This window comes from Sphaerulina musiva (assembly GCF_000320565.1).
Source record: "Sphaerulina musiva SO2202 unplaced genomic scaffold SEPMUscaffold_1, whole genome shotgun sequence".
Classification (NCBI taxonomy): domain Eukaryota; kingdom Fungi; phylum Ascomycota; class Dothideomycetes; order Mycosphaerellales; family Mycosphaerellaceae; genus Sphaerulina; species Sphaerulina musiva.
In genome coordinates this window covers 1,546,734-1,571,000 of record NW_016017383.1, presented here as the reverse complement: position 1 = coordinate 1,571,000, position 24,267 = coordinate 1,546,734, and the positions used below count along the sequence as shown (strand labels likewise).

Here is a 24,267-nt window from a genome sequence, read left to right as displayed (position 1 = left end):
CTAGATAGCCGTGCCCCATAGATGAGCTTTTCGGATAAGATGGAAGTGCGCCAACGTAGTCCAGTGATCCAATTGTTATTGGCTTACTCTTTGCTTTCGTAACATAGATTGTTGGATCTGGAATCTCTTCGACTTCACTCTCTCCCGCCTGCCGCTCTTGATTATAAAACTGGTCCTCGAGTTCACTCCACTCTTTACTAATCTCGTCGAGATTAATCTCTTCATCATCGTCCTCAACGTTACCAAACCAGTCGTCAAACATTTGAGAACCGGCTGGTAAGGTAGCTTTCTCCCAAGTCCACCGACTCTCGTAGGTACTTGGCGAAGAGCCTGATGGGACGTCTGATAAATCAATACTTGGAATCAGGCGAGACATATTCGGGGTAATTTGAGGAGCCATCTATTAATTATCTTAGAAACGATATACTAACGGTATAGTAACAGTATAATAACAGTAGATATATACTTACTGTTGTCGAGGGAGTAAATTGTAGACAAGTACAAGATAGATTCGGTAAATATAGAGTAAATAGTAGTGAACTATTATCGTAAGAGTAGGTAGATAGTTTGCAGATGGTTCGATAGAAGTAGATGTAGAGGAAGAAGAAAAACATGACCTGCACTCGTAATTTAAACTATGCACTCGTTCTATCTTGGCATGCGTTTTGAATGCTTAGTCAGGAGTGCGTGGAACCTCAGAACGAGTGCGCGTCAGCGCCGCGCGCCAGCACCTCCGACTAGCGGCAGCCAAGGAGCAAGAGTAGTCAGGTGCGTGCGTGCGTGCGTGCGTGCGTGCGTGCGTGCGTGCGTGCGTGCGTGCGTGCGTGCGTGCGGTACGATTGATTTATTATGTATCCGGTGTCGACTGTCGAGGCAGGCCGGGCCCTTATTACCTCCTACCAGCACCTCCTCGTTCCTGCACCTGTGACTTGCCTCTCAGACTCAGTGGAGTGCGCCAAGTGCCCAAAACCCCAAACCCAAAAACACCCCAAACCCAAAAGACCCCTAATAACATAAACGTGATGGCACTGGCGGGATCACCACGAAGTAAATCGCATCATCATCACCGTCATCAGCAGCAGCAGCAAATGGGTCGCGTGTGTTTCAATGACCCGTATCATGTATGTCCATTGTCCATTGCCCGGCGGCCTGGTGATTGACTGCACCCTTTCAGAAATGCAATCACACCTAAGTTCACAAGTTCACAACCTACAGTACATGTACACTGTACCTCCTCCTAGTGACTGTACCTGTCATCTGCCTTCTCTCCTCTTCCGCCTGCATATTTGCCCCCGACCAATTACACATGTCATTCACTGCCAATCTGCTACCTCCTACTTGCTGACTTGACGTATGCTCAAAAGAGCCAAGGTCTTCCCCCAGGGACTGCACTAATTTTAAAGGAGCTCTAGAGTCTAGTCTAGAGTCTAGACGTTAGGCAGCCTCGCCCTTAAACCCTGAAGTCGTAAAATCCCGAAATCCTTTCTTGATTATACATACAGTGTAACAGTGGTGTTAAAGTTGCATATAATACATTTGCTACGTATTTGCGTTTAGGTAGGTACCTCAGGTAAGGAGGTCCACGGGTATTTGTATCTAATATATTTGTCCATATAAGGAAGGTATGCATTTAGATATATATTTGTATTAGTACCTATAGGCTCTCTGTATATACTGTACATGTGCCTAAGTCAGATATATTTAGTACGAGAAATAGACATAAGGTATGCACGGATACACCACATACCTAAATGCGGGCGAATATAGGCCTATACCGGTACGCACAAGTATTAGAATTTCGGGATTTCCAGTATTCGGATGACAGGATTCTTATATGTACCTACTTCAGGGTTTCAACTTTCGGCATTCTGGAGCTCCATCAATTTACGCCGGCCCCCTCTTCCTCCCGGAACTTCACAGCACTAGGAGGGGTACTTCTCGATCGGCTGACGGCAGCCTCTTGTGTGACGGGGAACTTTCGCCAACCACAGAACGGCCGCCGAAGACATCAGACGTCGCCATAGAGACTGGTCATCATCATGGCGGACAGCAGCAATAGTGCTGGCAGTACAGCGTCGGCCGCCCGGTATGGCGGCCACGACAGGTTCACGTTGGAGCTCGAGGTGAGTCTTTTCGTGGGTAATGCCTACCATGGGTAGTGGTGCATTTGTTGGACGCTGTGACTGTGTAATCGGCACTGATCACATGGCTGGCCATCCGCTGCATCCATCCATCCATCCATCCATCCATCCACCTATCCACCTATCCATCATTGCAGTCCTCAATCATAATGCCGTGTCGCTGATTGCTAGCCAACCAGTTTGTGCAAATGCTCGGGAACCCACAATATCTCCAACATCTCGCAGATAAGAAGTTATTGGAAAACGACGAATTTGTTGCATATCTGGACTATCTGCGGTACTTCAAGGACCCAAAGTACCTCCGTTTCTTGCAGTACGTCGCTGCCTGATCAAAGATGCGCGCGGAGAAACCTAAGGTGTGCTGACTGTTGCCTACCTTAGATATCCTGGACCAACTTTAAGAGCGCTCGAATTACTCCAGGAAGAACAATTTCGCAAGGATATTTTGAGTCCGGAAGTTATGAGCAGAGTCTTCCAAGCCGGCTTGGACGCTAGCAATTCGACGTGACAACCTCTTTTCAATCATCATCATCATTCACGCGCTGGAAACCCGTGGCCTAGGCTAGCTATTCATCTACGTCTCTACCGAAAATATGTAGAAGTACTCTCACGTCCCGCCGGGAGCCACGAGTGTTGTGCGCCGTCATGACCATGTGGCCTCATTCAGACGCCAGGCCCGTCAAACACACCTGAGCGACCGTACCTTATACATGTACCTACCGACGACATGGCCCTCCCCGAACAAGGAGTTTCCCCAGACGCACCCGCGCGTCCGGCAAAATTAGGAGAGAATGGAACATTGGCACAACCACATCAGATGAGATAATCTTGGAAAGGGAAATCGAACAAGGAATATGCTACAAACTTGATGGCCCAGGTTGGGCGAAAGGTTGGGCGAAAGGTTGGGCGACTTGCTGGGGCATGAAACCAGCGACAGTTGGGGAGCTGACTGAGCACTACTACTGCGGTTATACGTAACATACGTTTTGCAATGGCACCGAGGGCGCCCAGGACTCGACTCACTCGAGCATACTAAAAATTGTACCTATCACTCGTAGGTATATATACCTATTAGGTAGTATCACATTCCATGTTAGCAATTCTATAAGAGCCACGAGTCAATTACCTCGTCATCTTCCTTCCGCAAGATAAACGCGACTGACAGCTGCACGGACCTCAAGCGGAGCACATCTGAGGTCTGCAGATCACGAATTATCCGAGAGAAGCACATGACACAGTCAGTATACGATGAACGGTTTGACGAGTGTATCAAACTCTGAAGCCGACGCGCATCGTGGCTGCGTCGCGTTACATATGTAGTCTGCGCATCACCACTGTCTTCCAGCGCACCTCACGAGCAGCTCAGCCCTTTAGCGCAAGCACGTATCTGCTATGCCAGCGACCAGTGATCTGTTTGCCAGGTGAAGAAGGCAGCAATATGCAGAATCTCCCGCGGTGCTCGTAGAACCGATCCAAAAGCACACGGTGAGCCATTGCGCATCCTCAATCATGTCTCATATAGACATGATCCAATGCATGCCACGGGTGCCCTCTGCTTCACCATCGGGCCCGCTCTATTCTCTTGTTTCCGTGGTCGCATCACGACGCTATGCAACATTTCCGCGTCTCTCTGCTTTTTTCTCTCGTCTCAACAATCCCGCGGCCCTCTCTTGTCTGACCTTGGATCCTTCTCAATCCATCTCATCAACTAGCGCCATCCCTCTCCGGCGCCGGGCCCACAGGCAATACCATCTTCTCCATACATTGCATCCTCACCTTCTCCATCGAGGTACCCATTCCAATTGCCATGTAGTGGAGAAGTGGCGGATGGCCTTGATAGGAAGCATAGCTGTCACGGGCAATGTTGGAAGTCCATTCGTGTTTTGTGGTGTCGGCATGCCCGGTTCCAATGTATTTGTTTTGGAGGGACTCGAGTTGCTGTTGGGTACGTAGTTTGTCGGCCATAGTGTGGAGCTGACGCAGTGGTGAGTTGAGTGGAGGATGGATCGATGGTCGTGGTGTAAAGAATTGAGAGTAGGCACATTGGAGGCGGAAAGTGTGGAAGTGATGGAGATGATTGTCTTGGCGCGCTTCGCGAACAAACGCGTCTTTCGTTTCTCGACGTGTTTCTGAGCAACAACAGCATAACTGCCTTGTCGCTACACCACTTTTGGAATTCGACAATGCCGCTCGTGCAAGGCAGAAAACGGCGAGCAGTAAGTCCTCTCGAACGTCTTCGTGCTTAGGAGCCTAAACAATCATAGCCAACACAAGAAGACGACCAAGTCTCCTCGCCCGAAGCGTCACCAGAACCGCAGACGCAACGCCGTAGAACGCAAGGTCACGACGACGACGGAGAAGGCACTTTCGCCGGCGACAATGGCACAACACAAACTGGCAGCACGGATGAATTGGCCAAGAAGCTCGTTCGGCTGGCTCTAGCATGCGAATACGGCCGCAGACCGATCCGGCGACAGGAAATCAACGAAAAGGTCCTCGGATCTTTTGGCGGTCGTGCCAAGTTGTTTAACGCTGTTTTCCAGCAAGCACAGCATCAGCTAGAATATGTCTTTGGGATGAAGATGATCGAGCTGCCGGCACGGGAAAAGATCACGCTGCAGCAGAGACGAGCTGCGCAGAAGAAAGACAGCCAGAGTCAGAGTAAGGCCACGGGGAGCTGGATCATGACGAACATATTACCCGATGTGTTCCGTGATCCTGACATATTATCGGCTCCTGCTGCGCCAACAAGTGCTGTTGACGCCGAGTACACAGCCATTTACACCACGCTAGTGTCTTTGATTCTGCTGTCAGGCGACAGATTGCCAGACACGAAAATGGATCGCTTTCTGCGCAAGCTGGGCATAGACGATCGGACACCTGTGCCTGGGTATGAGAAGAACGAACAGCTGATGAAGCGGCTCGAGAAAGATGGATACTTGTATAAGCTGAAGGAGAGCACGGGAACTGGCGAGGATGATACCTTTTACGTCGTGGGACCTAGAGGCCGAGTCGAGATTGGCAATAACGGTGTCAGAGGTCTGGTCAGGGCTGTCATGCCGCCTGGTGATGACGAGGAAGAGGAAGCAGATCTCGACAATAAAGTGTTACGGAGTCTTGGTATTTCCGATAAACCGGCCGCTGGAGGATCTGGAACGCAGCAGAACAGAGGCGCCGCGCAAACGAGAGGGAGGAGGAGGAAAAGCGCTGCGCGAGACGAGGAGGAACAAGACGAGGGAGCAGACGAGCAAGATGAGGAGGACGATGACGAGGAAGACGAGTAATGATTACAGTCTATGGCGTATTCCAACCGGCTGTTTATATCCTTCTTAAGATACCCAACGCAGACGTACTTACCATCACGATCAGATACTGCCAACCACCTCCAATGTCGAGAAGGCGGTTGCTCAAGACCCCAGCAGTACGATGCGCATTCATTGCAACAGCGGCCTGCAACGTGTGATTTCCAGTCCGATTCGGTGTATTGGCGTTCCGCCGACTCTAGCACGTCTCCACCTGCCCGTAATATGAGTTGAAGCAATCGTGTCGTGTTTATCCAGATTAACATATTGGAAGGTGTGAGAGGTTGTGAAATGATAAAGTATAGCCGTACTGAGGTTGCAAGGAGGTAGCCATCTATACAGGTAATGTACCTAAGGTACCTACAGAGGCTACAGTATCTCTCTCGGGGCGTCGGGCGAGATAACTTACTTGGTATGCTTTTTGTGTTATATAGGGCAATTCGCCTACAAACTCTCCGCTCCCGACCCGCCGAGGCTGCCTGGAGAACAGGTGGCCCTGTTGATTGGACTCGGGACCTCGACTTCATGCGACTCCACGCCCATTGTCAAATGTCACCGCTGTCCACTGTCCACGGTCACCTCCCCACACCCGTTCGATAGCGCCGCGGCCACCGTATAGCACTAGACGTACTGTAGTTGTTGGTCCTTTCAACTTTGAAGTTTGAAGGACTCAAAAACGCGAAAACCCCTTTGTTTCGCCGTTTGTTGGGTGCAATAACTCCCCTCTAGGGATGATACAGGCTTACTGCCACTCGCTCGGCATTCTGCACCCAAGAGCCCAGAAAACTAGTCCCTCTTGGGTAACGTTTCATAAAGGCGCGGACTGTCTCTCTCGAATGGCTGTGGAAGATGACTGTATTACTGTCGTACTTCTAGCCAACGTGGCCCTGGTCTGTGCGTCTTCAGCTGCTTGGTACCTTTTCACGACGTCCGTAGACATCCAAACCTGTATCCTCTCAAGACTCCGAGCGCTTCTGCCATCTGGGTACATCGGACCCTTTAAAGTGTTACAAAAGCAAGCCCCGTCGTTGGCAGCGTGGGGACGTATACTCCGCACAGACCAGGGCCACTTCGGCTCGCACCACTGCTACCACACTCTATTGTCGACGAATGATATCGCGCCATTGATTCGTCCCCAGACCCAATGAAAGTGGCCATATCAAGCATGAGGTCGGACTAGGGCTGCTAAAGCACCCATAAACGAGGTGCTTCGGCTGCTTGGTCGAAAGCGTGGCGACTGGCGAGCGCCCGATTGACTACTATGTTCAGGTTGGGGGGTTCAGGACCGCTTTGGCGGCGGGCAGGTCAACATGGAGGGACTTATAAGTATACTCGCATTGACGAGCACGATGGCGACTTTGGTAAGGTACCCGCAGGCCACCGTAGGAAGCGCAGGTGGAAGCAGAGTCTGTACCTCGGGGGCAAAACCCGTGTGCTGCTCATTATGGTCCTGCTGTTGGCGGCTGCGGCTACCCTTCTACTCTCCAGGTAATGATCGCTCGCCTACGAGCATCCAACCATCAATTGCTGACTGGTCAATTAGCTCGTACGCACAGAGTGAATACGGTCCTGAGTGCGACTCCACCCAGAAAGGCTACCAGTGTCGGCCAGAGATCTCCCACTTCTGGTATGTCTACTCAAATTGGGCCATGCTGAATGCACACACTAAAATAGTTGCCACTTCAGGGGACAATACAGTCCATTCTACAGTGTAGAATCGGAAATCTCCAGCGATGTGCCGTCGACCTGCTCAGTCACCTTCGCACAAGCACTGTCTCGCCATGGTGCTCGTGACCCAACAGCATCTAAGACGATATTGTACAATGCCACAATACAGAAGATTCACACCAATGTCCAGACCTACCCTGAAAAGTATGCGTTTCTTCAGAACTTCCAGTACTCTCTGGGAGCCGACCAACTTACGCTCTTCGGAGAGCAGGAGATGATCGACTCAGGTGCCAAGTTCTATCAGCGCTATCGCCAGCTGGCCAGTCGCCTCAGCCCCTTCATCAGGTCTGCGTCCGAGGACCGCGTTGTAGGATCAGCACTCAACTTCACTCAAGGTTTTCACGCTGCCAAGACAGCAGATGAGCTCTGTGATTTCAGCGATCCGGCGTATCCATATCCGATTGTCATCATTTCAGAGGCGACAGGATCTAACAACACTCTCAACCACGGTCTCTGCACCAATTTCGAGGATGGGCCGGATAGCACGATCGCTTCCGATGCACAGAAGACTTGGGCGAATCTGTTCGTTCCGCCCATCCAGACTCGCATCAACAACGACCTTCAGGGCGCATCACTTACGGTGACGGAGATCATCTACTTGATGGACCAATGCCCGTTCAACACAGTCGCATCTCCTGACGGCACCATCTCCTCCTTCTGCGACCTGTTCACCGAAGATGAATGGCACCAGTACAATTACTATCAGACTTTGAACAAGTTCTACGGGTACAGCTACGGGAACCCGCTGGGTCCGACACAAGGAGTCGGCTTCACGAACGAGCTCATCGCACGCATGACGGACTCCACCGTCCATGACCATACTTCCACCAACCACACTCTCGATGACAACCCGGCGACTTTCCCACTTGGCATGCAACTCTATGCCGACTTCAGCCATGACAACGACATGACTGCCATTTTCTCCGCTGTGGGCCTTTACAACTGCACTGACCCACTTTCCAACACGACGCTCACTGAAGCGGGAGAAGCGAAGGGATATAGCGCGTCGTATACGGTGCCGTTCGCCGCTCGAGCATACTTTGAGAAGCTCGTGTGTGCAGGATATGCCGAGGAGCAAGTTCGTGTGATTGTCAACGACAGGGTTCTGCCGTTGGAGCAATGTGGTGGCGACGAGTTTGGGAGATGTTCCTTGAGCAAGTTCATCGAGAGTCTGAGTTTTGCTAGCAGTGACGGGCTTTGGAATCAGTGCTTCGTGTGAGATCTCGATTGAGTCGCAGTAGGTTGTACATGGGCTGGATATACAGAATAGCCATGAAAAAAACCATTTTTTTATTTCATTCTTATTGCCTCTCTTTGACGAATGAGGGTGGTGGAATTGATTATTCAGGCAGAAGCGGGTTGTGCATACTGCAAAGAATATAGCCATTGTCATGCTTTGACCTGCGAGATGAGAGCTTCTGGCCCTTGTCCCCTGTCGGCGGAAAGGAGCATCCTGAACACTGCCTTAGGCCCTTACCTCCTAGGTTGTGGCCGGCTTCTGGAAGAGCTTCACGTGCGGGGCTTCCCTCAGTCAGCATTTGAAGCGGGGGACAGGGACACATATCAACAACAAACCCAAGGACGAACACGTTCCCAATAAAAACATCAATATCTGACTTCTCCTCCTCATTTGGCATATCACCCAAGAAACCCATATCACATTCCGCCTTGGCACAGACAGAGTCAACATGGTCAACCAAAAGGCACAAGATGCCGTGCAACAGTCTCTCGACTCAGTCACGAGCAACAAGGAAACGGGCGTGGCCGGTCTCGTGTTTGTAGCCATTGACAAGAATGGCCAACAGATCTGCGCCAACGCTTCTGGCAAACGAGGAATTGGTGCCAACCGACCTCCAATGGATTTGGACACGGTCTTCTGGATCGCCAGCTGTACCAAGATTCTCGCCACGATGGCATGCATGCAAGCCGTGGAGCAAGGCATCTTGAACCTCGATGATCACCAACAGGTCTACAAGTTGTGTCCTGAATTGGAGAAGGTGCAGGTTCTTCAGGAAGATGGGACGCTGGTGGCGAAGAAGAGCGAAATTACGCTGCGGAAACTGCTGAATCATACTGCTGGATTTGGATATGAGTTGTGAGTAGTGATTGTTGACTTCTTCACGTGTGATTACTGACCTTGTTTGTAGCTTCAATACCAAATTGCGTGACTACGGCCGCCCTGTGGGATTCGACGTATTTCACGCTGATGTGAAAGACATTCTGAAGATGCCACTCGTGAGTAAGTAAAGTTATTGGCTCGGAGGCGCCTCCGGGTACTATCGCTGAGCTCCCCTTGAGCTGCAGCCCCCACCACGACGACAAGCTTCCAAATCTGGACATTTCCAAAGAAATCTGCTGACCGATGACCTGTCACGTGTAGACCAGCCAGGCGAGAGATGGGAATATGGCATCAACATTGACTGGGCAGGAATCGTCCTTGAGCGAGCCACGGGCATGGGCCTGAATGACTGGATTCAAAAGAACATCATGCAGCCTCTCAAGTTGGATGCGATCAACATGTTCCCTACTGCGGAGATGAAGGCTAACCTGGCATTCATGCACCAACGATGGCCCGGTTCCTCCGATGCCGAAGAGCGAGACCACCTCTATCGTGAACCCATCATTGCAGAGACGGAGCACGAAAAGAAACACATCTTCCACTCGGGTGGAGCTGGAGCGTTTGCGAAACCGACCCAATATGTTCAAGTCCTGTCCGTTTTGCTGAACAATGGCAAATCACCCATCACCGGTGCCCAGATTCTCAAGCCAGAGACGGTCGACGAGATGTTCAAGGTATGTTTGTTTTTCTCTCTCTCTTCCACTCTATCCCGATCAACCCAAACATTTCCCATTACTTCTCACTCGCTCACCATAATTCTCCCGCCTTCTCCAGAACCAAGTCCCACAATTCCCCGACTTTGCCCGTCAAGGCATTGCAGCCGCCAAAGCAGAACAAACCAACCCAGCTCCAGAATTGTACCCGCAAGAGGGAAACCCGCCACAAGGATGGGGGTTGTCCTTTATGATTACGCAAGAGCCCGGCGCCACGGGCAGAGGAGCAAATACCGCCTGGTGGGCGGGCATTGCCAATCTTTTCTGGTATGTCATCTCCTTCTATACCTAACCTACCTTGGGTACCCTGAGGGGTATTTTACCTATCTATCTTATCATTGCCCATTGACTAACTTTTTTTGTTCTTTCTTTTTTTCTTCCAGGTGGGCCGATCGCGAAAAGGGTGTTGCGGGCATGATTGCTTCGCAGGTGATGCCGTTTGGTGATATGAATGTCATGGGCCAGTGGGGAGCTTGTGAAGCTGCTGTCTATCAGGCTTTGGGAAATTAATGTTTTTTTTTGTGTTGGAGAGAGGGGCTTCTTGTTGTGTGTGTGTGTGTGTGTGTGTGTGTGTCACAATCAATGAATGAATGGGGGCGTGCATGCTGGATCTCTATAGTATAGGTAGGTATATATACGTATATGTATATGTATATATGAATCATCGTGCTGCACAATCCTTCAAAAAATTTCCACAGTGAGGTATACCTAAGGTGCTTCAGGTAGGGAATCATGTTTACTGTACAAATCTTGAGCTAGACCGACTTTTTACCTAATGTACCTCTAGGTATATATACATACATGAGCCTCCAGATGTTAGTCATAACATGAGCTCCTCCTGATACAGGTAAGGCTTCTCAACGATGCTACTGTCCGCGATCTCCACGACCTCCACCGCCTCGACCTCTTCTGCCACGACCACGACCTCCACGACCGCCTCCGCCGCCTCTTCCTCCTCCACCACCACGGCGATTGACCGAGTAGTTGATACGAACGAGCGGTTTTTCTACCCATTCGACACCTTCCAATCCTAGCCGTTTCTTCTCCTCGTCCGGTAGTCTCCACGCTTGAAATACGCCCATCAAGGACTCCATACCGCCATTTTCACCTTCCGAGGGGGCATCACCAGCAGCAGCTCCTTCTCCTCCTCCTCCTCCTCGGCCAGCATCGCGTAACTCGGGGACCCACGTGCGAACATATTCGCCATTCTTGTCATAGTCCACGGCTTGTTTGACGGGGTTGAACACTCGCGCATCTCCTCGAGGGTCATTCCCTACGCCGGCGACATATTGCCAATTGCCCCAGTTGGATGAGACGTCGTAGTCGATGAGATTTTGTTCGTACCATTCCGCTCCGAGGCGCCAGTCGATGCCGAGATGTTTGGCGAGGTAGGATGCGACGTTTTGACGTGCTCGGTTGGATGTCCATCCCGTGAACCACAATTCGCGCTGCGAGGCGTCGATGAGACCCGTGCCGGTGCGGCCGGCGAGGAAGCGTTCGACGACAGTGCGTGTGGCGTCGTCGTGGACGCCGTGCGAGTTTTTCTTGTTGGTGGAAGGAGTATATGGTGAGCTGATCCATCTGTTGGCTGCTTCGTGATCGCCTTTGTATCCACTGAGGAAGAATAGCCGCATCCCGAATTTGCGCGTGCAGAGACGCATGTAGTCTCGCCACAGCAATTCGAATCGGACTGCGGCGCTGCCCTTGGACTCGCCTTTGCCGTAGCCATTGGCACTTTTCCCGCACGCGCCTTTGCCGTCTTCGAAATCTACGAGCTGCCAGTGTACTTGACGGGAAGAAATACATCCCATGGCAAGCCATGCCGAGAGTTTGGTACTGAAGTCGAGACCGAGTAAGCCATTCCTGGTATCTTTGTAAGAAGTCATGGAACCCGAGTCGATCAGATGGCGTATACGTTCGTGGCCCGATGTGGAGCCCCCGACGAATGGATGCGCAGACTTTGCGTTCTGGGACACCTGAGGAGGCTCGGGAACGTCAATGGGCTGCTTACCCAGAGGCTTGGTGAGCGCTGCGAGGACTTCATCATATGTGGATGGGATGGTGAATGGTCGAGCTTGAGCAGGAATGTGATCGGGAAGAGGAAGCATTTGGTCTGGCTTTGCGAGTTCTTTCCGGGGCCCGTCGCGAAGCGGTTCGACCATCTTTCGGTATGTGGTGAAGACATCGGGAAGATCTCTTGGGTTCTTGAAGGGTACGTCTCGGCTGGAATTTTCGTATTAGCAAAGAGATTCATTCAAGTTCCGATGTTCACACTTGGCAAAACATACTCATCAATAAAATACTTCTCGTCGGTCCATAGCTTGAATTCTTTCCCATTCTCCTCAAGAATCGTCTTGACGGCTTTTTCCTCATTCTGCTCCTCCCATCCCTCTTCACTCGTCATCCACAGACCATGAATCTCCGCATCCTCCCGTTCCCGATACGCGTCCACAAGAGACTGCACCGCATCCTTGACAGAGCCCACCCGAATCACGAGATCACTCTGAATTTTCCGCAGATCCTGCTTCAAATCCCACACACTTTCCGCCACAAACTTGACCCGATGACTTCCACATCTCCAAAACTTGCCCACTCGACTCCGTGCTTCTTTGTACGGTGACTTGTCCTGATTGGAGCTCAAGAATCCCGAAATCTCGACTTGTTCTGCTGCAAAAATGTATATGGGCAGGACGTGAGTGAAGGGCTTTTGCGATTGTGCGTTCAATTGCGCAAGTTCGTTGAAAATCGGGTTGTCTGCTAGACGGAGATCTCTTCGAAGGAGGTAGATGAGCACTCGCTGGAGCTGAGGCATATTGATTTGATGCTGCTGATGATGATGTTTGTGGCCGGCTCTCGGTCCTTCTGGTTCAGTTCCAAGTCGGTCTTGAGGATGATGTTCCTGATGATGATGATGATGATGATGGTGGTGATGCTGCCGCTGATGATGATGATGATGCAATGATATGCTCTTCCAGCAGATGATGATTGATTACGTCTGCAGGCCAGTAGATTATTGGCAGACAAAGGATACCTGTATAAGTAGCAAGTGATATAACCAACAAAATGTACAAAACTGATGTTTTTTCCACAAATGCTAAAGTACCAGGGAAACAAGCAGTGTTAGCAGACAAAATAGTGGTGGATGTAGGAAGCAAGGTCTTCCCACTGCTATGGTACATTAGTGAGTAGGTAGATCTATGCTCCAAAGGGGTGCAGTGATGATCGCATCGAGCAGACTAGTACATGCCCGTGTCATTAATTATAGTAGACCCAACTCCTTACTCCTTACACCCCCCTTCCTGCCTTCTCCTAGCAGATCCAACTAGGGAAATAAATCAATGAATACTTCACTTGATATCGTTGATGAGATCACATGTCCAATGTATAGTACCTACATGTATGTACCCAGGAGCAAGGAGAGTAGGTGAAGAGTTTGTCAGATCGAACGGAACGGGGACCCAAGAGGCTAGTCCGAAATCGGAATCGAGATCTGATCTCACCCCCCGCGTTCAAACCAGTTTCCCGGGTTTATGGAACATACTCCCTCATAACAGTCAATTTATTAGGAGGTAGGAGGTATATACACAGGTACAAGAACTGCCAGTAGAAAATTGATCGGCGTCATGGTAAGCGAGGGAAGAGTACCACCTCTGTACACGCCGCACGCTGCGTTTGAACAACGTGGGAGGTACATTTGGTACTCCGGTACAGTAGCACTATGGGATTGCAATGACGATGGGATATTGTCGACGGTTCCATACAGGTGACATACTCAAACTCCAGGCGGAAAAGGTGTGGCGTCGATCATAGTTCTTCTGTACCTTAGTGGTGCACTAGAGGCGGCCACGTTGTCACCCAATGTCTGTACATGACTTAGGTAGGAGGTACGTCAGGCAAGCTTCATCCTACCTCCTACTGCATCTATGGTGCAAATGCAAGTCAAAATATGAGCTACTGATACAATCATGTTTGCATTTCTTCGTTACAGATACAATTTTAGTCCGGTTCAAGTGCCACAGCGTGAAGTGTGATTTTCAGTGGATCCTGGACTTAGAGATCAGTCTTGGCGACGAATGGTGCGAGGCGCTCCTTCAAATCCTCGACAGAAAGCTCGCTGCCGTCCCACTGCTCAAATTGGGTCGCAGAAAGCTGCTTGGGTGGAATCAGCACGTCACGAGTAACTTGAATCACTCCGTCTTCGGCAATTCCGTCCTGCACGCCCACAGTGGCGAAGCCATTGATCTTCATACTGATGAACCCGCCGTAACGGGCAATGTCAACCGAAAGACCACGATCCTTGAGCAGAGTGGGCAGATCAACATGGAACAGTCCCTTGGGGATGTCTGCACTGGACGACGCTTCCTTGTCGTCCTTGGCCTTGTAGTACGCATCCGAGTACAGAGTGTTGCCTGGCACAACGTGGTACTCCAACAGTGCCTTCAGATACTTCTGTCCATACTGCGAGAAGAGGAAGGCGTTGATCTTCGGGCCCAGCTTCTGGAACGCAAAGTTCGATGGAGCAAAGAGTGTACCTCCAGCGTGCTCGGTGGTATTGAGCATGTCCAGGAGGCCAGTCTTCGAGAGACCAAGCTCCAGCGTGCTGAACTCGCCTGGGAAGAGGCCGACCAGCTTGATGGCGTTTGGTGGGGGGATGATGATGGAGTCAACACCGTGAATGACGCCGTTGGTGCCGAGGATGTTGATTGCAACAATACGACTGTAAAAGTTGACAGTCAGGCCACGTAGTCCAATCTTGAATGCCAGTCGCTGAGGCTCAGGCTGGGAGGAAAGGTGCTCGCCCTTGAGCAGGGTTGGGACGGTGTGTGTGACCAGAACGCGACCAGCAGTGTACACATCAGGTACAACATGGTAGGAGAGGATAGCCTTGAGCTGCTCCTTGGTTGGCTTGGGTGCATGTTCGGGAATCTTCTCAAAGGCAGAGTCTGTTGGGGCGAACACGGTGTAGTTCGCTGATGTGCTGTTCAATGCCCCCACTAGGTCATCGTACTCCGAGATCAACTCGGCAAGTTTGGTGGTGTACTTGCTGCCTGCAATGAGTTGATATATCGTCTCGTTTGGTTTTTGATCGTGTGGTGGATGATGCGGCTTATGGTGGTGAGGGGGACCATCGTGATCGTGGTCGCCGTCGGCTGCACTGAACACATCGCTATCCTCAATGTACGTCTGAAAGTCCTCGGCGGCGCCTCCAACCGTGCTTTCGAGCGACTCTGCGACGTTGCCAGCTTGCTCTAAAGCCCGATCCAGCACACTCTTGCCACTCTTGCCGGCTTCTTTCAAGGCATCCTCTGTGCTCTCGACTACTCTGTCCACATGCTCTTTGAGGCTGGAGACGGCAGCACTCTGCGCCGAGCCCACTTTGGCAACCCAACGATCGATTTGAGTGTGAGCGTGGTGGTCCTCGATCTGAAGCTCGCTCAGAACCTGTTCCGAGGGTAGCACGAATGCTGATGATACAGCCGCAAGCGGCAATACGTGGGAGAATCTCATCTTGCTAGCACAATGTCAAGAAGAAGTCAGGTGTGATGGAGAGAGGAAGAGGGAGGAAAGGGAAGTTGAAAGAAAGTGCCTACGAGTGTATACCTGTACCTTACTGGAGAGAGAATAGAAGAAGAATACCTGCACGCGCAATCATGCTGTCAGTGTCAGGGAAAGCGATCGATGACGAGGGGTAGAGTCAAGGGATGCGCGTCAGTATCATCGGCGGTCGGCGTGTGTCTTGACTCCGCTCCGACATTGGCATAGATGGTACAATTCTGTGCAGTGAGCACAACGCAACGACAACAACAATGACAGGAGAGTGTAGCTGTAGGTACCTCCTACCTGCGTCCATCATCACATGGAAGCGGAATGGGAGCGCCAAGAGAATGCTCTGGTCTGCCAAGAAATATATCGTGGCTTGTGACTCTGCTTTCTACCTCGCCCACTTCCTCTTCCTCTTCCTGACATAATTGCATCCATCGTGGCTACTCCCCTCCCACTGTTGTTTGCAATTTCGAGAATGGCCTCATCATCAGCTTCCAAAGCGCTCACTCGGCTGGTACGGCATCCCAAGGGCCGGCGTGCAGGTACACGTTTTACGCGGCAAAGTGGCTCCCAAAGGAAACTCGAGGGTCGACGCAAGAACCACATCTCCGCTGCCAATTGGATCTACCGCCATGTTCGAGACACATGTGGAGGCCGATGAGATGATGAGCTGGCCGATGATGCTGAAGCTCTGCAAGTCTGCAACACACTAGAGTCCAGCACTACGTCAGTCGTCTCCAGCAATAACAAAATAGCTACGCGTACTGTAAGGTAGGAACATGCATTCAACTGGACTCGCAAAAAATCTTGTCTACTACCTTCTTCACTGACTGCTCGTATACCTACTGTTTCCCTTTCTCTCCCTATTGACACCGCACAGCTCGCCATCATGGTTCACCAGCACGGCGATCATCATGATATCCCCGACGACAAGAAGAAGGTCAAGGCTGGTGCGTGGCTTCCAGCAGACCACCGCATCCACGAGGAGTGGCTCGATAGGCAAATTGATCACGCAAAGAAAGAGAAGAAGCCATTGAATCCCGTACTCCAAGAGTTCAAGGAGTTTGTGGAGAACAACACCAGAGTCCGTATGCTCTTCACCCAGATGTTTCAAGAAGTGCCGGTGAAGCATCCCTACAACAAAGACCCGACTGGCCGCAAGCAAGTCCGAGATTTCTACCACTTCCTCGAAATTCTCAACCACACCTACACGTCTGCTCCCACATGGACCGATGCCGCAGCGAGCGTGGGAATGGTCGGAGTTCCTCTGTGTGCCATCTTGGACTATCCCATGGGCACTCCTTCGGGCTATGCAGCCTTCATCGATCCCGACGTGAACAAGATGCTCAAGAAAGTCTTGAACGAGTGGGGCAGGTTTCTTCTAACTCCTAAGTCCGCCGAGGTACTCCACACGGGCAAACAAGGGTGGTTTGGCGAAGTTGGTCAAAAGGACATTATGGAAGTGGCCAATGCGCCGTACCAAACCTCTCATAAGTACGCATGTCAAAAGTGCTCTGTGTTGGGAGAGAGGAAGATATATGAGCTAGAACTAATTGTTTTTCCAACCGCAGGTTCGAGGATTTCTTCGTCTGTGACCCCAAGGCTAAACACTACGGCTACAAAAGCTGGGACGACTACTTCACTCGCCACTTCCGGGACGAAGTTCGACCCATTGCCTCTCCCGATGACGACAACGTGATTGCCAATGCCTGCGAGAGCAAAGTCTTCAACGTGGCACACAACGTCAAATTGCGAGACCACTTCTGGATCAAAGGCCAGCCATACTCGATTAGTGACATGCTCGCCCACGACCCTCTCGCCGACAACTTTGCCGGTGGCACCGTCTACCAAGCCTTCCTGTCAGCATTGAGCTACCACCGCTGGCACGCTCCCGTCAGCGGCACCGTCAAGAAAGCTTTCGTGCAGGACGGAACATACTTCTCCGAGCCTCTCTTCGAAGGACTTGGCGAAGCCGCGGAGATTGACGTGGGAGGAATCAGTGTGGGTCAAGGCTACTTGACGGCTCTAGCCACCCGCGCCATCATGTTCATCGAAGCGGATAATCCCGCCATTGGTCTCATGGCGTTCATCGGTGTGGGTATGGATGAAGTCAGCACGTGTGAAATCACCGTCAAGGAAGGTGATCATATCACCAAGGGACAGGAGACGGGAATGTTCCACTTTGGAGGCAGTTCTCATTGTCTGCTCTTCCGAAAGGGGGTCAAGGTGTCCGGTTTCCCTGAGACTGGTCGTGCTGCGAATGTTCCAGTGCGCAGCCAGGTGGCGGTTGTGCAGCCTTAGAAACGATTGAAGCTGAAGCTGAAGTGGCAGGAGAGACGCTGGCGTTGCAGTCACTATATATGTACATGTACCTTACGGGAGACCGGCTGGTACATGGAGCTACAGAGCTCGTTCAAGCACACTACTACCGAGATGTCGTGATACAGATACCTGTAGTATGATAGCAAACGAGAATTTTCCCATAGACGTACGCAGGTACAATCACATGCTGCGCAAAAGGGTATACAAGCAACGAGCCGTGAGGCAGCCATCCCTGTTCAACGCCAGTAAGGTAGTAACAACCATACCACCATCGCCCTTCTCTCCATGTCCTGCTTGACAGACCGACCCCACTACTATCCCAATCCTCTTTCCATTGATTTACTTTGACAGCTCGACCCCATTGCTATCCCAATCTTCTTTCCATGTGCTCGACACGAGCTCGAAAGCCTCGTACAATCTCTCTAATCCTCTTGATCTTGTCAAACTCGGTCTCGAGCTCATCAATTTGGTGTAAGATGGCTCGGAAGCGTGCAATCTCCTGATCCGCCATTTGGATGGCATTCCCCGATCGGTCGTACTGCGCCTGCGTGGCTCTTTCGGTTGCTTGGTTGAGCTGAGGATGGGGGGAAAGGTAATAATAATCACAGAAGTCAACATTAGGGTTCTCTCATTGTACAGAGTATACACACACACATGTTCTATGTCACTTTCTGTCTCCTACTCTCTCTTTTTTTTCCTCTCACACGCACTCACTCACGCACTCACTATTTCTCTCACTCTTTTCTCTCTCTCTCACACACAATCTCTCTCTCTTACACACTCGAGCTCGCTTACCTGCTCTAACCGCTGGGAAATGGCTTGCATGACCCGATCAAAGTGTCGCGAGAGCAACTGTAAGCTGCTCGGGTCGAGCAACAATCTGCCCTGGCTGCTGGCCTGCGAGCCCGCCGTACTTCGCGCTTGGGCGTGAGCGAGCTGCTGATGTTGGCGGAGGGCGGCGACATCCTGAGGCGAGAGTCCTAGGCGATTGTCCGCGACCGACGGCGAAGGCGAAGTAGAGGAAGAAGAAGAAGAGGGCGCTGCTGTTGCTGCTTGCGGCGGAGAGCGATGTTGAGATGAAGGCGGCGGCATCGATCATGAACCCACGCCATATCATGACACTATAGCTCATATCTTCTCTTAGCGAGTCGGCTGCTGCATTGCTGGTGTGGCGGTGATGGAGACGGCGGTGACGATAGCGGCGGGACTCGAGGGCGGTGAGGATGATGATGACGGGGAAGAAGAGGAATAGATGATGGATGGATGATGATCTGGACGGAACGCATCTTTTGTAGGTAGGTCAGGACGGTAGGTACATGAAGTAGGTGGTGTGCAAGGCCCGCCCAAGTTGCACAGATGGAGGAATCTCCCGGGAGAGAGCGCGCGAGGCGAGATTCGAGAAGAATAGGTACAGGTACCTCCTACATCATACACTTTCGAACTTTCCATTCGGCGGCGCTTACCGCTCTCGGCGGCTACCAACAATGAAGGAGGAGAGGTACATGTACCTGACCACTTTACGGTATACACATGCGCCGCCCATCTCGTTTCAGCAATGACAATCGTAATAACAATAAAAATTAAAAATAATACAAATTATATGCACTCCGCAGATGTTCGCATCACACACCTCGAATCGCCCGAGATACAGTATCTGTTGATAGGCTACCTCCTAATGATAGCCCTCTCTCTCCCTCTCTCTCTTTGCAAGCCTATCATCCACAAATATAATTTCGATATAAAAAAACAAAATACTCCAGTCTATCCTGTGCGAAGCGCGCGCCTCCGCAGGTGCGTGTGTCTCGTGCCGCTGTCCCGGAAAAGAAAAAAAAAAAAGAAAAAAACTCATCCATCTTCGCTTCCCGCCCATGGCGGCACCGAAAAAAGATCGGAGCGGACGGGAAATAGTCAAATCCGCTGCTGCTTGTTGTTTTTCCAATGTACCGTATGATGATTAATGTTATTTCATGTTTCTATGTACCTACCTACCTGATTTGTGTCGTTTGGTTTGTTCGCGTTGTCGTGAATGTCATGTTCATGAAGTGTGTCGTGAGTACCTGGCATATATGTAGTAGGAGGTATGTGGCAGCGAGGTAGGTAACACCTGTTTCGGCTTGGCTTCTCCTCTCATGCATCAATCCCATTGTTTGTCACAACTTCTGCTTCAACATCAAACATTTCATCATACCCACCACCCAATATGGCACCTAAGGGCAAAGGCGCTGCCGACAAGGGCAAATCCAAAGACTCCAAAGACGGCGGCGGCAAGGCTGCCAAAGCCGCTCAGACGATCAATGTCCGACATATCCTCTGCGAGAAGCACGCCAAAAAACAAGAGGCTCTGGCAAAACTGAACGCAGGCGCCAAGTTTGACGAAGTCGCGCGAGAATTCTCGGAGGACAAGGCTCGTACAGGTAGGTCGATCTCGAGAGAGAGACAGAAAACCAAGTGGCTCGGCGTGCATGTCTCTTACAAGTGTGTGTGTGTTGCTCTCTTCTTTTGATTCTAGGAGGAGCGCTTGGATGGAAGACCAAGGAAGCTTTACTCCCCGAGTTCTCGGCGGTCGCTTTCGAGCTGGCCGCATCTACGACGGCCAATCCGGTCATTGGCGAGTGCAAGACTACGGAGGGATATCATATCATCATGGTCGAAGGGCGGAAGTAGGGTCTCGGTATTCTGTTTTGTACCTTGACATTGTATACGGACTATGGCCGAGGTGTGATGGGAAGCCGAGGTATAGAACTACATTACGGTACATGTAGTCTTCTAGCCATCCATCCCACGCTCTTGTCACTATGAGTACATGTAGGATCGGATAGGCATCTATACATGTGTGATGAATCGCACAGGCGATGCTTCAGAGATGACGAGGGAGGATCCGGAACAGGACACACCATCAAGCTCCACCTATAGTAGAAACTACTACTCTATAATGTAACTACATGTATTCGTTGCAGACAACACGTTCATCAGATTCACACCTCACACCTCACCATTGCCATCGCCATCACACCACCCACGCATTGCAAACTGACCCCGTGCAACCCATATATGACCTGCTCGAAAGAATCCAGCAATTCGGCTCGTGAACAGCCCAATGGAATCCTCCCGCATCGCCTCCGTCCCCGACTCGATGTTCTACATTCCAAATTTCATCAGCGCAGAAGAAGAAGCAACAATTCTCCAAAAGGAAAGGACAGACACCTATTCACATGGAAGGATACATTACTTCCATCCAATACCTTAGGTACCCAAGTATCCCATTCGCTAACAGCTAGCTATTTCCAGCTCTCCGAGAAAACAGATTCCTGCCAACCGATGGGTCACGCTTCGCCATCGACGACTGCAAACCATTCCGGCACAACTCACCACAGCAACAAATACCTTAGTTTCCTCCACGCCTCTTCCGGACTGGCTGGTCAAACCGGTGGTTGAACGTATCCATGGTCTCGATTTGTTCTCGGATGCTCCACATGGCATTAATCACTGCTTGATCAATGAGTATCTTCCTGGTCAAGGCATTATGCCGCACGAGGATGGCGCGGCTTATCATCCCGTCGTGGCGACTGTCAGTCTCTGTGGAACGCTTGTTCTCGACGTGACTGAGAAGAAGAGGCAGAAGTGCGATGATGATGATGATGACACACGGCCAACCTCGTGGCGAATTGTGCAGGAGCCGAGATCACTTTTGGTCACGACTGGTCAAGCCTATACGCAGACGCTTCACGGGATAGCAGAAGTTTCCGAAGATGTTGGTCTGAATGGCGATACGGTTGCAAACTGGAAACTACTCGGCAATCCGACGATTATCGAAGCCAATGGAGGCAAGAATTTACGAAGCACGAGAATCAGTTTGACGTATCGAGACGTCAAGAAAGTGTCGAAACTGGGAAGCAAAATCTTTGGGAAGCCACGAACTTAAGATACCAGCTCTACCTTAGTAGTTCCCCCAGGGACCAGTTCAACAGGTAGCTTGTCCCCTACTACAATCCTCCCGCCTAGCACTTGGACATGGCCTCCGCGTATCGTTGACCAGCAAAGTCCCAGTTGACGACGCTCCAGTAGGCCTTGATGTAATCGGGACGTCGGTTCTGGTACTTGAGGTAGTAAGCATGCTCCCACACATCCAGACCAATAATGGGGGTTCCCTCAGTGCCCGAGATGGCCTTGCCCATGAGTGGCGAGTCCTGGTTGGGAGTGGACACAATCTTCAAAGTACCACTCTGGTCCACCAACCAGGCCCAGCCGGATCCGAAGACCTTGGTGGCAGCGGCCTCGAACTGCGTCTTGAACGCATCGACGCTGCCGAAATCCTTCTCAATGGCGGTTTTCAAGTCTCCTCCGAGTACGGTGTTGAGCTTCAATGACTTCCAGAAGAAGCTGTGGTTGCTGTGGCCACCTGCGTTGTTTCGCACACCGGTGCGGTTCACTTCGGGAATCTTGTCCTGGAGTTCTCCCAGTCGGGTGACGAGGTCATCGACAGCCAAGGCCGAGATCTCGTTGTCCTTCAACAGGGCGTTCAGGTTGTTGACGTAGGTCTGGTGGTGCTTGGAGTGGTGAATCTCCATGGTCTGGGCGTCGAAGTATGGCTCGAGGGCATCGTAGGCGTAGCCCAGCGGTGGCAGAGTGTAGTTGGCAGTCATCATGGCTTGACGCGCAGCGAGGCTAGAAGAAGGAAGTGGTATCAGTCTTTGATTCTCTCTCTCTCTCTCTCTCTCTCTTCCTCTCCATCTGATGGTAAGGTATTCTCTCGTGAAGCTATCCCACGACTTTCGCACGTGTTTCGCGACACTCAAACAAACACAACTCACCTGTTGGCAACTTGAGCAACTCGAGCTTCGGCAGAAGTCATATAGTGGCTCGTCCAAATAGCCAAAGCGCGAACGGAGTAGTCTGAGAATTTGACCATTGTGAAAGAAAGTTCTCAAATGACGGTGTGATGCAAGAGAGTGCGTGAGTGAGTGAGAGTAAGAGTGAGCAACAATGAGGCAGTTTTGGACAAATAAGGTACAGGTAAGCAAACGAAAAGGCAAGGCACAGCAAAAAGCTTGGGGGGAGGGTTTTGGGTGGATGAGGAGAAACGAACTGGACTGGACTGGAGTGGACTGGATTGCCCGGCCTTTCAAGTATACATGTAGTAAAGTACCTACCACGACCACCAGACTCCAGTGGTCTACCCGTCTACAGTTCCTAGGAGGTAACGAACAGTCTAACATGGAGGATCGTGACTGAACACGGACTGTTTCCAAGGGGTAGCCTGGTAACACCACCCGACGCGACTAGTTCCCTTTCACTTTCCCTTCCCTTCCCTTCCCTTTCCCCCCCCTACCCCGTCCCCCCGTCCCCGTCCCCCCGTCATGTCGCAAACCCGTTTGTTTATCAAATGTAATCAGCGTCAGTGGCAGCGTTAGAGTGTCAGATTGTCAGATTGTCAGTGTCATTCTCACTGCATGGGCCGTGGCTCTCTCTCTTTCTCTTTCTCTCTTACAAAAACACAGAATTTATCAGGTAGTAATGGTGCATTGCTGGGATGCTGCTCGATGGGGGGGGGGGGGAAGTAGAAGTAATATCAAAAACCTTCTTCTTCTTTCTTTCGATATCCGACTGAGACTACATGTACGGATTACGGACTGTTTAGATGCTACTGCTGCTTTCTCTCTCCTTTTACACAGATTATGAATGAATAAACGAATTAGATCAATTGGTACACGTCCTCCCTTTCCCTCTACTCACACACACACACATCAAGATGATTATTATTAGATACATGTATTGGTCGTCAAGTGTTTGTCTACCTAAAAAGATACATAGGAGGGTACATGTACCTTACTAGGAGGAGGAAGGGTACTAAAGTACAATTACTTCTTTCCAATCGAACCGCCCAGGAACACCCGGATACATTCGAACCTGAAACCGTACCAAACCCTAAAATTTCCCCTTCCACTTCCCCTTCACTCCTACTAGGGGTTAGGTATGTACAAAGACGCCCTCGGGCCTGAGTTGTTTGTGTTTGTTTGCTTTTTTCATTCTCTGAGACTTCTCTCTCTCTCGCTTACATACTTCTGTGAAACGAATCCTACCTTAATCTGGAGGTACGAGGGCAAAGACATGGCCAAAAATACATCCTCTTTCAATTTCTCTCTCTCGGACACAGACACAAACACTTGGCAAAGTCGCAAGTTTCATCGGTAAATCGTAGGAATGAATGAAAAAGAAGAAGATCAAAGAAAGACAAAGATCCTCGGAAAGGGATCCAATCAGCTGTCTCTGTTCAAAACCTCAGGTACATGTACAGGTACCTAGGTAAGGAGGTAATCTCGCTAGGGCTGACTGCATGACGATGTTTTGTTTGACCTACTGTACATACCAAGACTCCCAAGAGATTGAATAGACGCCGC

At 50.9% G+C, this 24,267-nt stretch overlaps 12 protein-coding genes across 12 annotated transcripts; 7 read left to right on the top strand and 5 right to left on the bottom strand.

Annotated features, from left to right (window-relative positions):
- The first annotated feature begins 1,910 nt into the window (after window positions 1-1,910).
- On the top strand, window positions 1,911-3,254 carry SEPMUDRAFT_145889 (SOH1-domain-containing protein). The gene is made up of 3 exons (XM_016903323.1): window positions 1,911-2,123; window positions 2,321-2,454; window positions 2,523-3,254. The coding sequence occupies exons 1-3, from the start codon at window positions 2,040-2,042 to the stop codon at window positions 2,647-2,649; spliced, it is 345 nt and encodes a 114-aa protein (XP_016764825.1). The 5' UTR covers window positions 1,911-2,039; the 3' UTR covers window positions 2,650-3,254.
- A 143-nt stretch (window positions 3,255-3,397) lies between these two features.
- On the bottom strand, window positions 3,398-4,106 carry SEPMUDRAFT_76169 (splicing factor 3B; the record flags this gene model as incomplete). The annotated part of the gene is made up of 1 exon (XM_016910130.1): window positions 3,398-4,106. The coding sequence occupies one exon, from the start codon at window positions 4,104-4,106 to the stop codon at window positions 3,846-3,848; it is 261 nt and encodes an 86-aa protein (XP_016764824.1). The 3' UTR covers window positions 3,398-3,845.
- A 218-nt stretch (window positions 4,107-4,324) lies between these two features.
- SEPMUDRAFT_56330 (MAGE-domain-containing protein) lies at window positions 4,325-5,425 on the top strand (the record flags this gene model as incomplete). The annotated part of the gene is made up of 2 exons (XM_016909395.1): window positions 4,325-4,361; window positions 4,419-5,425. 2 exons carry the CDS (start codon window positions 4,325-4,327, stop codon window positions 5,423-5,425), a joined length of 1,044 nt encoding a protein of 347 aa, XP_016764823.1.
- A 1,462-nt stretch (window positions 5,426-6,887) lies between these two features.
- SEPMUDRAFT_112736 (acid phosphatase) lies at window positions 6,888-8,390 on the top strand (the record flags this gene model as incomplete). Its single annotated transcript, XM_016900995.1, has 3 exons — window positions 6,888-6,931; window positions 6,987-7,070; window positions 7,130-8,390. 3 exons carry the CDS (start codon window positions 6,888-6,890, stop codon window positions 8,388-8,390), a joined length of 1,389 nt encoding a protein of 462 aa, XP_016764822.1.
- A 418-nt stretch (window positions 8,391-8,808) lies between these two features.
- Window positions 8,809-10,580, top strand: SEPMUDRAFT_145887 (beta-lactamase family protein). Its single transcript, XM_016903322.1, has 5 exons — window positions 8,809-9,266; window positions 9,319-9,410; window positions 9,552-9,964; window positions 10,065-10,270; window positions 10,387-10,580. Exons 1-5 carry the CDS (start codon window positions 8,860-8,862, stop codon window positions 10,511-10,513), a joined length of 1,245 nt encoding a protein of 414 aa, XP_016764821.1. The 5' UTR covers window positions 8,809-8,859; the 3' UTR covers window positions 10,514-10,580.
- A 183-nt stretch (window positions 10,581-10,763) lies between these two features.
- Window positions 10,764-13,143, bottom strand: SEPMUDRAFT_152855 (cryptochrome). Its single transcript, XM_016907489.1, has 2 exons — window positions 12,292-13,143; window positions 10,764-12,226 (listed from the first exon to the last, which is right to left on the bottom strand). The coding sequence occupies exons 1-2, from the start codon at window positions 12,813-12,815 to the stop codon at window positions 10,870-10,872; spliced, it is 1,881 nt and encodes a 626-aa protein (XP_016764820.1). The 5' UTR covers window positions 12,816-13,143; the 3' UTR covers window positions 10,764-10,869.
- A 608-nt stretch (window positions 13,144-13,751) lies between these two features.
- On the bottom strand, window positions 13,752-15,611 carry SEPMUDRAFT_145885 (FAS1 domain-containing protein). Its single transcript, XM_016903321.1, has one exon. The coding sequence runs from the start codon at window positions 15,509-15,511 to the stop codon at window positions 14,054-14,056; it is 1,458 nt and encodes a 485-aa protein (XP_016764819.1). The 5' UTR covers window positions 15,512-15,611; the 3' UTR covers window positions 13,752-14,053.
- Window positions 15,612-15,844: 233 nt separating this feature from the next.
- Window positions 15,845-19,162, bottom strand: SEPMUDRAFT_145884 (uncharacterized protein). The gene is made up of 3 exons (XM_016903320.1): window positions 18,665-19,162; window positions 17,119-18,443; window positions 15,845-17,041 (listed from the first exon to the last, which is right to left on the bottom strand). Exons 1-2 carry the CDS (start codon window positions 18,959-18,961, stop codon window positions 18,234-18,236), a joined length of 507 nt encoding a protein of 168 aa, XP_016764818.1. The 5' UTR covers window positions 18,962-19,162; the 3' UTR covers window positions 15,845-17,041; window positions 17,119-18,233.
- On the top strand, window positions 15,845-19,162 carry SEPMUDRAFT_145883 (uncharacterized protein). The gene is made up of 3 exons (XM_016903319.1): window positions 15,845-17,041; window positions 17,119-18,443; window positions 18,665-19,162. Exons 1-2 carry the CDS (start codon window positions 16,437-16,439, stop codon window positions 17,846-17,848), a joined length of 1,335 nt encoding a protein of 444 aa, XP_016764817.1. The 5' UTR covers window positions 15,845-16,436; the 3' UTR covers window positions 17,849-18,443; window positions 18,665-19,162.
- Window positions 19,163-20,069: 907 nt separating this feature from the next.
- On the top strand, window positions 20,070-20,848 carry SEPMUDRAFT_76145 (FKBP-like protein; the record flags this gene model as incomplete). The annotated part of the gene is made up of 2 exons (XM_016910129.1): window positions 20,070-20,283; window positions 20,379-20,848. The coding sequence occupies 2 exons, from the start codon at window positions 20,070-20,072 to the stop codon at window positions 20,531-20,533; spliced, it is 369 nt and encodes a 122-aa protein (XP_016764816.1). The 3' UTR covers window positions 20,534-20,848.
- Window positions 20,849-20,966: 118 nt separating this feature from the next.
- SEPMUDRAFT_137462 (uncharacterized protein) lies at window positions 20,967-21,791 on the top strand (the record flags this gene model as incomplete). Its single annotated transcript, XM_016902838.1, has 2 exons — window positions 20,967-21,004; window positions 21,158-21,791. 2 exons carry the CDS (start codon window positions 20,967-20,969, stop codon window positions 21,789-21,791), a joined length of 672 nt encoding a protein of 223 aa, XP_016764815.1.
- On the bottom strand, window positions 20,991-22,941 carry SEPMUDRAFT_145882 (superoxide dismutase [Mn]). Its single transcript, XM_016903318.1, has 3 exons — window positions 22,681-22,941; window positions 21,172-22,534; window positions 20,991-21,057 (listed from the first exon to the last, which is right to left on the bottom strand). Exons 1-2 carry the CDS (start codon window positions 22,776-22,778, stop codon window positions 21,868-21,870), a joined length of 765 nt encoding a protein of 254 aa, XP_016764814.1. The 5' UTR covers window positions 22,779-22,941; the 3' UTR covers window positions 20,991-21,057; window positions 21,172-21,867.
- Window positions 22,942-24,267: the final 1,326 nt, after the last annotated feature.